Raw genomic sequence first — 15570 nt, 5'->3', positions numbered from 1 at the left:
ACCAAAGCTAGGCAGCATAAAAGTATACTAACGGCCCAAGATGAACCTTACCAGCAAGGAGGGTGAGTCTATACTGGTGACAAGGACTAGGTCAGGATCTACAGTGTGGCTAGGGGAGTATTGGTTCTGCTTATGGGGTGTGGTTGGGGATAAAACCCTTCCTACTAAGTCAATCTGACATTGTATGTTTTGGGCAAAATAGGATGGATGTGTGAGTAAGAGACTTAAATCATTTTCTGGGAGCCTAAACGTCTTTGCTTTAGAAGACACATGACTAATACTATAGAAAAATATTCCCCTTAGTAAATTGAAGACCCTGATGGCTGAATCAGCATGGAGCACTCAACCTGGCACCCATATGGGATCTAGGTGCTACAGGTAGAGGATTAACCTGGTATGCCATGGTGCCAGCCCCAGAATAAACATTTTTAATTCAACTTCCAGCAAACCATTTGCACAGGATTATTTAATTACTTATCTGAGAGGCTGAGACAGAGAGAAGAGAGATCTTCTATCCTCTTGCTCACTCCGCAAACATTCACAATTGCCAGGACTGGGCTAGGCCACATCTAGAAGCCCGAGTCTCCTAGAAGGATGAGCAAGTCTTTTCCATTATCTGTGGCTTTCCTCAGCAGGAGAATGGATTGGGCACTTGGGCCCTCTGACATGAGATGGGGTGTCCCAAGTGGTGTCTTAACTGCTGCATCATTTGAGTTCCCTTTTTCTCAGAGCCACCTTCACTCAGAAGTAAGTCCTGCACCAACACCCACCACCACTACTACAAAACTCCTCCCCGCTGGGTCCCAGTTGATTGAAGTAGGAATTGATTACCTTATAAAAATGCTTATTAGATTCTATTCCATATATGTCTAGAAAAAGAACTGAAGGTCACTATTCCAGTCACATAAATCTCAAAGAGCAAGACAGTGGTCTTTTTCCTCATGTGCCAGAAGGATGAGAAATGAAAAGCACCTGCTTAGCTATTTGCTGGCTAGGATGTTCTAGAATTCCTTGGTACCCTTCTGTCCTTAATATTCGTAAGACACTTCATTGTCTTTCCCCCAAAATTATTTTTGTTCTGGTTAAATTGGATTTGTTTCCTATGTTAAACTTATTTTGTAAATAAGAACACTGTGTACTTTGCATTGGAATACTAGGTTAAAAAGAGGCAGCAGAGCTGACATTAAACCAATAGCCATATTGACTCTCTACTCTATTATCCATCTATCTGTCAGTAAAAAGAAGTATTTTCTGAACTGTCTCAGAAGGCTCACACCCCCAAAACTTGATTATGACCATGAAACTGGCTTTGCTGAAAGAAGCCTAGTGGAGGCGGCAGGAATCATTCTTAGCAGAGCCACTGGTTGCTTAACCCCTCATTCTGCCTCTGCTTCGTCACCCCTGAGAGTCCCACAGGACGAAAGACCCAGAAGACCAAAGACACAGGGATCTGCACATGTTGCCATAGGTTAAGCTGCTGCTTGCCACACTAGCATTCTATTTCAGAGTGCCAGTTTTGAGCTCTAGCTACTCCGCTTCTAACCCAGGAAAAATAATAGACGATGACTCAAGTAGTTGGGACTCTTGCCACCTATATGGGAGACCAGGACAGAATTCCTGCTTTCTGGCTTTGGCCTGGCCTGGATGTGGCTGTTGTAACCATTTGAAGAATGAACCAGCAGATGGAAGCTCTCTTTCTCCAAGCCCCCACCCACCTCTCTTTCTTTTTCTCCCTTTCTTTTTGTCTTACAAATAAATGAATGAATGAACAAATAAACCTGGGGAATAACGATCATGTGAGCATGTACCACTGAGTCAACACCTGGAGAAACTGTCCCTGGGAAGGCCCTTCAACCAATGGTGAACTTCTCATGAGGAAGAGATACATTTTTTTTTTTTTTTTTGCTATTTTAAACCAATAGGTTTTGGAGTTTCTTGTTTGTGCGACACAATCCATGTCTTCCTACTATATCCAATTAATCACATTTTATACTCCAGGCCTACTTTTGTGATTGATTTATTATCAAATTAATTCCAGAGAGCTGTTTTCAATCACATATGACTCCATAACCACTCCAGAACACTAAGCAATCATGATATTATTTCTCACAATTGAGAGTTGATTGTGCTAAACTGAATGGTTCACCTGCTCCATGTAGGGTAGCAGAAGCTTCATCATGTGACTGCATTTGTCAGAGAGTTGGGGTGGAGCTGGGTATGTAAAATGGTCTTTTATCCTGTCGTGGGTGGGAGGGCTTTCTTCTTCTTGCCTCTCTTCCTTTGGAAACCCAGTTTAAGCTTAAGAACATGAAGTTTTTTAAGACAAGCCCCGGGGTACAAATGCTTGCCTGCATCCCATCTGCTACCATCGGATTCTCCCAACCAAGTCACACAACCAATCCTAGAGTCAGTGTGGGTTGAGCCCAACAAAAGCCTGAATTCCATCAGATATGGTTTCTGTGGATCACCAAAATAACAGCCAATAAAATGCTATTATTCGAGTATTAACAAACATCTTCAGTGTTAGACATGCTTTCACATTTATTATCTCATTTTGCTTGAAAATAACCATTGAGGAACAAATAAAAGAAAGATGGTGACTCAGAAATCTGGATGCCTAAAATCACACAACTGGTACATGAAATATCTGAAACTTGAACTCAAGGCTCTAAGTCCTGTGATTCTACAGTATCACCATCACCACTGACCCAACACAACTTGCGCTCTTTGGCCATGATTTCCATATTTATTCTTCCCAGGTCTTGAAAATTTGTTGGATAAAAAATGAGAAAACCATCCACGTTTTAAAACAATATTCTTTCTAGAGATTACACTATGTATTTATGTATTTAATTTGTATTGGGAAAATACACTTAATTCTAAAAGATTTTTATACAAATATTGTAACAGGACTATGAATAATGCTTGCTTACCGTAAAACCAGTCACAATTAAAATATACACCTTATTTCAAACCCTGCTAAGGGACTGGTTAGACTTTGTTGGGTCCCCAACTTTATTCTGAGGGACAGAACTTCTTCACTGCACCCTAACCCAATGAACAAAGAATTTTAGCCCCAAACTTCCAGGTCCCAAATTCTCTAAGAAATTTATACTACTGAGCCATAAATATACTATCAGAACTTGAACCTCTGAGAGAGTCACAGTGTAAAGGATTAGATAAAATTTAAATTGAGAAAGTATCCAAAATTACATTATTGCCTGCTACCCTGGATGCTTGAAAATAAATTCTGAGATTGGGATCGAACCTGGTTCATAAATGCTATCTGTGATGCTGTTGCAATGGTAGCCAGTTGCCCATGATCAGAGATCCTGTGGCACTCCAGCCACTGCTGTTCATCATGGACTGGCCCTAGGCTTGTGGTCCTTCCTGGACGATGCATCACATCAAGGAACAGCCTTTGCTCTGTCTTGGTAGCAGGTCCCATACTCTTGGCCTCCAGCTTCCAGGTGACACTTCTCATCAGGAACCTCTGTGTCCTGGGCCTTTGATTCATTGCCTTCACTTTCCATGTCATTTTCCTGCAATGGAGGAAAATCAGGAAAAGCTTAACTCTACCATCCAATCCCTCTGAACTCTTCTCTAGTAGAAGTGTCTGTGTTGGAAACTTTGTGAACAATCTCAGGCTTGCTAGTCAGCTGCCTCCTCTGACCACATCACGACACCCCCTGACTTTGTAGGACTGAGGCCAACAGAAGGCAGTGTCATGAAACAAGAGGTATTAGAAAAAAAAAATAAGACAATCAGGAGCAGGCACTTGGCACAGCACTGCATGGGATGCCTGCTCTGGAGACCAACATCCTGCTAAAGTACATCCTGGAAGGCTTCATTGGGTCCCTGACATCCAGGGAATGGGTTTCAAGTTGCTGTGTCCCTGATATCCATTTGAGAGATCGGAATCGAAATCTGGCCCCTGGCTGAGGCCCCAGCAGCTGTGGGCATTTGAGGAGTCAATCATCTCCCTATGTCTCTCCGATTCTCTCTACTACCTTCTAAATACATGAAATAAAACATTTTTTTAAAAATTAAAAGTCAGTCTTGGGCCCAGCACGGTAGCCTAATGGCTAAAGTCCTCACCTCACATGCCCGGGATCCCATGTGGGTACTGGTTTGTATTTCAGTGGCTTCGCTTCCCATCCAGCTCCCTGCCTATGGCTTGAGAAAGCGTTCGGGGATGGCCTAAAACCTTGGGACCCGCACCTGTGTGGGAGACCTGGAAGAAGCTCCTGGCTCCTGGCACAGCTCTGGCCATTGCAGCTGCTTGGGGAGTGAATCAGTGGGCGGAATATCTTCCTCTCTGTCTTTCCTCCTCTCTGTGTATCTGACTTTCCAATAAAAATAAATAAAATCTTTTAAAAAATTAACAGTCAGTATAACCATAGGAACTCACAGAAAGTGTAGTCCATAATTGCCAGAAAGAAAACTATTTCTACACTATCTGAAGTTGGAACAATCACCATTTTCATCTCAGAGCTCCTGTGTCCCCATCAGGAAATCACATACCTTACACTGTATCCTATAATATTCATCTAACACATACTGATATTTGGGCTGAGTGAGACCAAAGAAGGCAGCAAATCTTCCACCGAGAAATTCACATGCTAAAAGAAAGAATAAATACTTGGATAAAGTGAGTTAATAATTGAAGCTTAGCATCAGTTGAAGTGCTAAGACTTTTTAACTTGCTAGTGAGGGATGTTTGCTACAGTTAACTTCAAGGCTGATGACAGATGTCAATGCCCTTTGACTCTCAACAAATTCTAGGGCTCAAAGGAAATTTTTCAAGTCTTGTTTTTTCATGAGATTACAGTTACTGTACTTTCCACCTGTACTTTCCACCTGTACTTTCCAGGTGAATATATCAGGAGGAATTTTCAAAATACCAAACAACAGGTAAAGTACAGGTCCTGAGCAATCAGAGCAGATTCTTTGATCATCATGCATATTGGTTGAGCATCAGCTGTGAAATATTTCAGATTAAAATTATTCTATGTATGAAGACAAACTTCTTAACAATAGTTCAAGGTTTCCTCATTGTGCCTCCAAGCACAACGGTGATTGTTAGGGTAGGGAGGAGCGAGGGTTTAGCATGAATGACAAGTGGGTTGCTAGATGTCTTCTGAAGATGTTTCCCTTTAAATCACAAGGTCTTTCAATTCCTGCCCCTTCCCACCACACAATAGAACCTTGTGAGTCTCTTGATTTATTCTACCTTTTGTTCAGTGCATCAAAACAACGCTATTTTTTTAACCTATGACTTCTCTTTTTAGAGTATCCTATCCCTTTTTTCTGTTTTTTTTTTTTTTTTTTTTACTATAAGGCTGGTAAATGCATAGAAGCATAGAAGAGAAATCTTTAAAATAGTAGAATAAAACTTAGGAGGCTTTCTTGCTTAGGATCTGTTAAAATTTGTAAGTGAAAAAATTATCAGTGTCACCTGAGTTCCAATTCTACCCAAAGTTTCTGTGGAGAGATCAGGGCAACATCTGCTGGTATAAAATATGTATCCTTTACTGCAGTTTAGAAGCCCTAAGCAGGAGGCATGATAACACTACAATTCTGTTTGGAACCCTCAAGGCAACTATCTTCACATTGATACTATCCTTGCCACTTTATGTCAAAACTCAACACACAAATTACTATAGTTCCTATTCTGCTTACTCTCAACCCTATATTGAGTTCTCCTTTTTTCTGCCTAATCTAATCTCTTACTCTCCTCTCCCTCCAAAACATATCACCTCTTCCAACAATCATGCACTCACTGAGATGTAATGCTGTTTGGAAGACAGAATTTTTCTGCCAACATATATGAACATGGTAGGATCCCTGAAGTAACTTCCAAATCACTAAATTCCCACCCTGGTGTAAAACACTTAATTCTTTCAAGGATAAAATCATCTGATAAATCTTCTCCTCTTGTATTGCAATGTAAAGACTCTGGTCATTTGCATTGTCTCCAAGTTGACCTTAACCACTCATACTTGTGGAGCTCCCTTCCATCCATATGCCTGGGTCTCCCAGTTTGCAGTCTCTTGGCTCCCACGTCTCTGGTAATTGTGATCTCAGAATGTCTTGGTGAACCTGGCCATGTTCAATGGTCTGTATTATGAATTGACGATGGAGCCGCTTGAGAACAGTAACTCATTTTTCATTTGCCTTTGTGTCTTGGTGCCCAGGACAGTGATGGACATATCAGAGATACTCAGTAATATATTTTTAGTGAATGAATGATTCATTTCAAAGAGCTATATTTTACATTTCTCCCAATTCTTGAGGTAGTTTTATCTCATCTTATGCATACACAAATGTAAATCTGATAATAACGCTCTGAAGAAAACCAGTGCCAAGAAAAATAAGATATAATACTTCATCTATTGCAAATAGCCACTTGTGCCATTTATTATGCCTCTGGAAGGAGTCAATAAAGTTTGTCTTTAATACAAAGAGGTTATAAAGAGAGAACTTAGTATTATTTCATACAAGAATTTTGTTTTAAAATCTGCCATGATTATTAGGAAAAGAGTCCACTCTAGGAAGATTGTCAGATGCTTTCAAAATGTGGGCCAGCATCTGAACAAATCTACTGAAAAGCACTGGCAGAAAGTGGAAGGATCTGCCTAAAGACGTGAGTCTACACTATTGGGAAGGTTATAGCACAGACTCCTCAGAACGCCACAGAATGGATTAAATCATTGGAAGTCCCATCTAACTATGAGGTGTATGGGTACATATTTAGGACAGAAAAAAATCTTAACAGTACTCACTGGAAAATGATGTGCTTGCTATTCGTGCTGCCCAAAACAGTAGAGAGGACCTCCATGAAAGTTTAGACTGAAGAAAAAAGAGAAATCAAGTCAGGAATTCAAAACAGAAATAATGAATCTATAGTCTTAATCAGAGATTTCAAAATACTTTTAAAAGTTTCATTTTTTTCTCTTATAGATGAGAAAACTGAGATGATCTAAATTATAGGTTGCCTATACATGGATCTAGAAAGCAGAGAGATGAGGTACCTGGCTTCAAACTGTATTCTGGGAGATGGTGCTGTGGTGCAGACAGCTAACCGTCTTCTATCACAGTGCTGACTCAAGTCCCAGCTGCCTGTTTTCCAATCCAGCTCCCTGTCAAATGTGTCTGGAAAAGCCACAGCAAATGGCTCAAGCACTTGAGCCGCTGTCACCCACTTGGGAGACCAGGGTAGACTTTCTGGCTTCAGCTTGGCACAGCTCTGTTTCTGCCATTTTGAACTGAGCCAGTAGATGGGAGGATGTCTTTCTGTTTCTTCCTCTCTCAGTCACTCTGTCTTTCAAGTAAATAAAACAGTTCTTTTGTAAAAATAGAATTTCTATAATGTTTTCTGGCTCATCTCTCATTCATTCAGTCCCATTGTGATAAGAATAAGAGCTTACAGAGTCAACTGCTGAATTTGCGCTCTGTTCTTCTTTTTCTTCTTCCTCCTCTGTGCTATATTCTTCCATGATGTCTCCATCAGCAAAATGGATAATTCTTCTGGGAGTAGTCATGCTGGAAGGTCCACTGTTCTCTGGTTGTAAATGCTGGAAATTATCTTTCTCCATTAGGAAACACACAACAGGGAATTAAAAACAGGACACCTGAGGACCGACTTCCCCAGGCATTGTTTATTTGACTGGAAGGTGTCTAGTTCTTTTCAGTGATGAAGAAGATTGAGAGTTCAGCAGAAATCAGAGCTTTGATCTCATCAGCTCTTCAAACCAAGAAAGGACTGTTCAGTTCTGTACCAAATGGACGAGATCTATTAAAAATGAGAATGTGGACTTAGGGTCTTGAAACAAAAAATTCAGCAGCCTTTCCCTTACTGAGTTGTCACTGCAAAACCCACAACTTCCAGTGAAAAGGAGCCATGGTTGCAGAAACTTCTCAATATTCTACTTATAAGTACAGACTTTTGGGCCCGGCACAGCAGCCTAGCGACTAAAGTCCTTATCTTGCATGCGCCAGGATCCTATATGGACACTGGTTTGTATCCTGGTGCCCTGCTTCCTATCCAGCTTGTAGTCTGGGAAAGCAGTGAAGGACAGCCCAAAGTCTTGGGACCCTGTGCCCACACGAGAGACCCAGAAGAAGCTCCAGGCTCCCGGCTTTGGATTGGCTCAGCTTTGAGCATTGTAGCCACTTAGGGAGTAAATCAATGGACCGAAGATCTTCCTCTCTGTCTCTCCTCCTCTCTGTATATCTGACGTTCCTAAATAAATAAATAAATCTTTTTAAAAAAGAAATTTAAAGAAAGAGTACTGACTTTTCACAGACAGGAAAAAATGCACAAAATATACATATAATCAGGAAGGACTTATGTTCATAATATTTAAAGAACTGCTATAATTCAAAAAATAAAGAATGAACACCTCATTAAAATACAGGCAAAGGATTTTAATAGACATCAAAGGAGATTTGTAGGTGGCAAATAAACACATGAAGAGATGCTTGTCACTGGTCTTTACGGAAGCACAAATTGAAACTGTGATGAGATACCATAATATACTTCGGACAATGACTAAAATTTAAAAGCACTAACAACACCTAGTGTTGGGAATTTGAGAAGCAACAAAATCTCTCATACATTTTTAGTGGGAATGCAAAAGGTTTCAGTTTGGAAGACAGTTTGGCAGTTTCTTAAAAGCTGAACAGATACTTGCCATATAACCTTACTATTGCACCTTTAAGAAATCTACACAAGAAAAATTGAACGCAGGTATCCATAAAGATTCTTTTTATGTGAGTATTCATGTCCATTTTATCTGAGAACCACAATATCCAGCAACTGGTATATGAATAAACAATATGTGGTCTATCAATTCAATGGAACACTACTCAGCAATAAAAAGTAATGGACAACTAGCAGTTGCAACATTATAAATGAGTCTCAAAAGCATTACTCTCAGTGAAAGCAGCAGACACTGCATAGTATATCATTCCATTTGTGTGAAATTTTAGAAAAGGCAAAGTTACAGTAGTAGAAAGCAAGTAGTAGGTGTTAGAGCTGAGGAGGTAAGGAGAAGAGATTAGCCACAAAGGGGAAAAAGGATTCTTTAGGGGTAATGACAATGTTCCAGTGGGTATCACGACTGTAGTTGTGGTTACTTGATTATATATATATATATTTGTTAAAGTGAATTAAATTCTATACTTATAGTAGTTAATTGTATTATGTTTCAATTATATCCCAAAAATTTGAAAAATTAGGAGCTGAAAAGCAAGGCTTAAGTTTTAAAAAGTCTTATTTTTATTTTGTTTGAAAACAAAGAAGGAGACAGAGAGAGAAAACGCTTTTATTTGACAGTTCATTTTCCAAATGCCCACAATAACCAGGCTGGGCCAGGCCAAAGCCAGGAGAGGGGTAGAGTGAGAAGTATTGCTGTGCTCCTAAATCTGTGAAATATGGGAAATTTGTTCATTATATGAATAAAAAAGAAAAAATGGAATATACTAAGTGTTAATATATTTAAAAATTATTTAGCAAACATGGTAGACAGCTGATGAATATTCCCTTTCCTGTTTTAAACACATAGAAATGCTGGATAAAATTAAATAAGCAAAAACATTAAGTCATAGCCGCATTAAGGAAGTGATTAAAGAGATAAATGAGAGCCTGGGGACAGGCAGGCATGAAGGGAAGGAGAAAAGAAGAGAAGAGAAGGGAAAGGAGGGAATAGCCGCCTAAAGAAAAAAAACAAAAAACGGGACACCAAGCCTGTACTGTATGGCAGTGTATGGCCTACACCCATACTGCTCCCACTGTGTGAGGACAAAGGTGAAGTAGAGTGATCTGAGGACAGTGTAACCCACAGAACTCAGCCAGAAAGCAAAACCTCCATGCAAAGGCCTTCAGTGAGACTGTGTACAAGGAATCTCCACTAAAGCCAACCCCCTGTTGAGGACGTGCTTCTGGCAAAATCATACAAACCATAGGAAGAAAATTGTCAGGAGATCTCAGCAGGTGAAACCATCAGGAGGGTCCTCACCAAGAGCTATGAAAAACAGAACAGTGGAGAACTCAAAATGGGCGTGTTTCTATATAAAAAGAGCTACATAAGGAAGTAAAATATAATATCCAAAAGGAGCAGACTAATTAACAACAAGAAGAACATTATGAAGGATTGATGATAAAGTTGTATAGTTCTAATATCTAATAAGAATTTCAGAAATGAACAGAAAAAATGGAGGTGGTGATGTTTGAATCTGTAATGACTAAGAATTTTCTATAAATGAAGAAAGACATAAATCTTCAAATCTGATAAACATAAACAATGCTAAGAGGGATAAATAAAAATGGAATCAAATATAGTAATGAGAATGACAGAGATTTTACAAGTTTGGATTAGAGAAGGCAGACTGCTCATCTAAGTCAAAATGATTCAACCAACACTCAAGTTCAAAGCAACAGAAACCAGAGGACAAAGGATTCATGTCAAAAAGGATCCAATAATCAGCTAAACATCAACTGAGGAGTAAAATAATGACATGTTCAGATCTACAAAAACTTGCAGCTAGACCAACTCAGAGGGAAGGGTCATATGTAATAAGTGAGTAAATTAGTAAACTGAATGACATATATTAATAAGTATTAACTTTTTGGTGTTTAAAAAATATTTATGTATTTATAAAGTCAGAGTTATATGGAAAGAGAGAGGAAGAGAGGTCTTCCCTCTGCTGGCTCAGATGGCTGGCATGTCCACCACAGTCAGACCTAAGTTGAAGCCAAGTGCCTGGATCTCTCTCAGGGTTGCAGGGTCCCAAACACTTGGACAATCAATCTATTGTTGCTTTCCCAGGCCACTACCAGGGAGCTGGACTGGAATTGGAGCAGCTGGGACTTGAGTTGGTGACCATATGGGATTCCAGCATTGCAGGTGGTAACTGTACGTGCTGTGCCACTACTTTAGCCTGCACAAACACTGTTGAGCAGTGAGCATGAACTGCAGCAGTTAATCACACTGGGACACCTGCTTCCAACCAGAGTGCTTGGATTCAAGGAACAGCTCACGAATCCAGCTCCCATCCTAATGCACATTGTGGGAAGCAGCAAGTGAGGGCTGAAGTACTTGGGTCCCTGCCACTCACCTGGGAGACAAAACTAAGTTCTGGGCTTTGACCTTCAGTCTGGCCCAATCCTGGCAATTGAGAGCACTGATGAAGCGAACAAGTAGATAGAATGAATGCCCCTACTGTCTCGGACTCTTACTTGCTCTGCTTTTCAAACAATTCTTAAAACACACTTTTGATGAGGACAGTATAAAGACAAAGCAGTATTAAGTAGTAAACAGCAACAAAAATATGAGGTGGGTCTCTTAAGTGTTGTGTAATAGGCTGTCTAGTATAGGTTGGTAAGAATTTAAAGAGAACTAGAAAAAAATGATGGAGTTGGAATGCATAGCTTCAAACACCATAGAAGAAAAAATCCAACTGATAGAGGGAGAGAAACAAGACAGAAAATGAGCAAGGAAAAACCACAATCGGAAAAAGAAGATTGGCAATCACTCCAGTAACTCAGTAATCACAGGAGATGTAAATAAATTACCAGTCAGGTGTTAAAATGAAGACTAGCATAGTTGAAATTTTTAAAAAAAATTTTACTGACAGTAAAACCAAAATGGAATATGTGCTCATATAAATTATTATTTACATGTGCTTATGTATGTATGCCTACAATGCCAAATCTTAGTAGCAGAATGCTGAGGTTATACTTTGTCAAGAGCCAGAAAGATGTGAATGATCAACGTTGTCTGCCCCAAGTTAGTGCCAGTAAATTACAGATAAGCCTGGATAAGACAAAGAAGGGGAATTATCATCTACCTTGATGCCAAAAGTAGCAAAAAACACCCGTTCTACTTTGGTAACATCAACTCTGCATCCTGACCACAAGGTTGGAAAAGCATATAGCATCAGAACCCTTAGAAATCAATCAAAACATCAAAACATTTAGAAAAAGTAACTCACATAAATCCTCTGAACTTTTCTTTCATTGCTTAAATTAGTTACATCTGGTGTTGAAAATAGCACAAAGTCTGTTGCTAGAAGTTGCTTGATATTTAAGTTAGTAAAACTAAGCCAAGGCCCTCCGAAGCCCTTGCCAGTGCTGACGTGGAAGTGTTCTCCTGTGTGTCTAAAGGGTGGAACGTGTTTGATTTGTGGGAAGGTGTGCTGTATTTACACACTCTCCATGAACTTAACTCAGCAACTCTCAAACTTGGCACCTTGCAATCAACTGAGAGGAGTTTTAAAAACATGCAGTGCCTCAGAACTACTTAAATCCCAGTATCTGAATGGGACTTGAGCATAAGTCATTTTTGAAACTGCCTAGGTCATCCCAATGTGCAGACAAATTTGGGACCAGTGTTCTAAGAAGAATGGAAAAGGAGGCAACTTCCAAATCACAGAGACCTGTGTTTTGATAGTTGGTGTGTAATCAAAGTGTAAAAGCAGGTGACTTCCAAGACAATTGAAATTGACCTGTGATTTAGTGAGTTCTTATATGGTCAAGGGCTCAAACAGTTGCTTCCAAAACATTGTTTTCCAAGAGGTATTTCTTACTTTCTGAGTCCCCTTCCAAATTCTAATAAAAAATAACTTGAAAGTGAAGCCTTTACTTCTTTCAAGACCATTCAAATTCATATTTCCAATCCAAATGAAATACGAATTCACACCCTTATCTCCCATACACCTGGCTTACTTCATTATAGTCTAGACTGTTATCTATTGGTGCTTAGAAATGCTAACCTCTGTTCTTCCTAACAGTGCTGTGCATTAAAGAGACATATACACTTATCTTTAAATTTAGAGTGCCTTTAGGGAGGGAGAAAGATGTAAAGAAACCAACTCAGCTCACAGCACATTTTGAATGTTGTTTTTTTTCTGCAGATGGAATCCTAGCTCACAGTGGATTTAGTGAATGTGTTTCTGCCACCTAATGGGCATTTGAGAATATGCTACGCAAGATTCATTTTTGTAACCACAGTGCCTATGTAAAGAGGACGCTCAATAGTGAACCATTTAGAATCTACTTATTTTTGATTTACAAAGGCCTTGGCAACATATATGTATGACAAATACCTAGAGATGGATGTTTCATGATTTTCCAGAGGTCCTGATACCACCTGCAACATGTTTTTTGTTTATTTATATTTGAAAGGCAGTGAGAGAGACATAGGCAGAGAGGGAGGGAGGGAGGGAGAGAGAGAGAGAAAGAAAGAGAAACATAGGAAGGGAGGGAGAGAAGGAGAGAGGAAGGAAAGAAATCAGTCTTCTATCTCCAAGAGCCAGGCAGGGCTGGACCAGGCTGAAGCCAGAAACCCGGAACTCCATCCTAGTCTCCCATGAAGGTGACAGGGGCCCAAGTATTGGTACCATCACCTGCTGTCCCCCAGGGTGTACACTGGCAGGAAGCTGGATTGGGAGTACAGAATGGGGACCTGAGCCCAAGTACTGAGGTATGGGATGTGGGCATCTCAAGGAGTGCCTTAACTGCTGTGCCAAACACCCACCCTCACAACCAGCTTTTTGCTTCAATTCAATTCTTTGATTTTTTTCCCCTTTGTTTCTTATAAGCCCCAACTCTAGGTTCCCCGGGATAATTTATAAGTACATAATGTAATTTAGCAGACTACATCATCTCAGCGATGGAGCCTCCTGCTCTGGGCGGATGACCATCACTATTTCCCATCTGCACAGGTGACTTCCATGTACACTGTCCAGGTCACACTTGTCCCCTCAATTCGATTCACAGCTCCAACTGCCACCTTGACAGCCCTTCTTCGATGTTCAATAGGCATGTCACTCCTACTTCATCTCAATCTTCACTTGTCCTTTCAGTGCAAGCTCCCCTCCCTGCACCAATCATACACACATGCCCACACAGTGCTCCTCTACTGCTCTGGCAGTCTTCCCTTCTCAATGAATGGCTGAAAAGAGTGCAGTCATTCTGAATTCCTGTCCTTTAATCATACTTCATATTAAATCCATCATGTAATCCCCTTGGATAGTTCCAGAACCCTAATACATCTCACCAGTCCACCACCACCACCCTAGTGTAAGCCACCATCTCTCACCTGCATTGTTGCAGCAGCTTCCTCATTGGGTCCCTAGTCTACATTCAAACACTTGAATTTTAAGGTAGATTCTATCACTCCTCTATATAAAACCACAGTAAGTTCCCGTCTCAGGGAGTGTAAAGCCCAAGTCCTCATAGCGGAACACAAGCCTGTACACCTCACTGGACTTCTCTGAGTTGGCCTTCTTCCCACAGTCCCGGTGCACAGGCATGGACAGCAGGGACCAGGTGTTGGCTGCTCTTCCCTCCTTCAGTTTTGTTCCCTAGCTCACCTCAGGGCAAGCTTCTGCCCACCTTTCTCCGCACAGCAACCTTCTTTTCCCTTTCCATCCTCAGCCACCCCTCACATCTGACCTTGGTTTTCTCCTCCTCAGCATGTGTCTGAACATACATACTCCACATTCTCCTCTCTCTCTTCCCTCCCAGTGTTGCCCCCAACAGTGTGAGTGGTTCTTACACCTATCTTGATTGCTGTTATCTTCTAATAGTTATATATTTCATTTTAATGAGTAGGATAAGGTCTTGTATAATAAAATGAAAAAATAAGAATACATCAGTCACTGTATTTTCTGCTTTTAAATGTTTATCTTTCGTCCACTGGTTCATTTCCTAAAGGCCTGAAATGCCAGGACTGAACCAGCACCAAATGCCAGGACTGAACCAGAACAAGCCAGACACTGGGACCTCAATCCAGGTCTCCCATGTGGGTGGCATGAACCAGTGACTGAGCCAGCACTGCCACTTCACAGATCTGCCCTGGCTGGACGCAGAGTCAGAAGCTTGAGCTGTGTCCAAACAATGCTCTCATTGGCTCAGGGGCTTCTCCACTCTTAAGTTCAACATGCACCTCCACTTGCCTTGTTTACTCAAACTGTCCCAAGAATTTAACACATTAGCTCCACACCTTGTCATTTTTCTAGTGTTCAGCTTTCAATTATCTAGGGAATGTTTTTCAAATGGCCCAGATAAAAATTCAGCTAAGTACCAGTGCTGGGAGATCACACAGGAGCTAATTAGCACCATTAGCCTGGGCTACCTCTGGCAGCCCCTTCCTGCTTCTGTCTTCTTTTTCTAAAAGTCAAAATCTTGGTGAGAGTAAGGACAGGACATCTCAAATCTCACTGCTCAGCCTCAGGGGTAGTACTGCTATAAGCAGCCTTTGGTATCATTTCTCTCCAGTGGTGTGTGTGTGTACACATACTTGGGAGGGGTGTGCAAACAGTGACATGAAATCATGTGGAAAAATGTGAATTACAAATAAATAAAGGTATAAACAAGCCATAGCTGTTCCTTGCAAATTACTGACAGAACATGGCCTGGCAGGCTTTTTTTTTTTTTCTAATTTATTTTTATTGAAAGGCAGGTATACACAGAGGAGAGACAGAGAGGACAATGTTCCATCCATTGATTCACTTCCCAAGTTGCTGCAATGGCTGGAGCAGAGCCAATCCGAAGCCAGAAGC

General features: G+C 40.6%; 1 protein-coding gene across 1 annotated transcript; it reads right to left on the bottom strand.

Moving 5' to 3' along the window:
• Positions 1-3066: 3066 nt before the first annotated feature.
• On the bottom strand, positions 3067-7673 carry FAM177B (family with sequence similarity 177 member B). Its single transcript, XM_004578618.2, has 4 exons — positions 7431-7673; positions 6786-6852; positions 4525-4622; positions 3067-3542 (listed from the first exon to the last, which is right to left on the bottom strand). Exons 1-4 carry the CDS (start codon positions 7596-7598, stop codon positions 3408-3410), a joined length of 468 nt encoding a protein of 155 aa, XP_004578675.2. The 5' UTR covers positions 7599-7673; the 3' UTR covers positions 3067-3407.
• Between the last annotated feature and the right edge of the window lie 7897 nt (positions 7674-15570).

The sequence above is a fragment of the Ochotona princeps genome, chromosome 10 (assembly GCF_030435755.1).
Source record: "Ochotona princeps isolate mOchPri1 chromosome 10, mOchPri1.hap1, whole genome shotgun sequence".
Classification (NCBI taxonomy): domain Eukaryota; kingdom Metazoa; phylum Chordata; class Mammalia; order Lagomorpha; family Ochotonidae; genus Ochotona; species Ochotona princeps.
Note: the sequence above shows the minus strand (reverse complement) of the source record. Positions and strands in the feature narration are given on the sequence as shown.

Excerpts from the sequence above, each read along its gene's own strand:
- FAM177B (XM_004578618.2), bottom strand. The coding sequence starts at position 7,598 with ATGGAGAAAGATAATTTCCAGCATTTACAACCAGAGAACAGTGGACCT. Across the intron at positions 6,853-7,430 it reads CAAATTCAGCAGTTGACTCT|TCTAAACTTTCATGGAGGTC; the intron begins GTAAGCTCTTAT and ends TTTTTTCTTCAG. Across the intron at positions 4,623-6,785 it reads AGCAAGCACATCATTTTCCA|CATGTGAATTTCTCGGTGGA; the intron begins GTGAGTACTGTT and ends TCTTTCTTTTAG.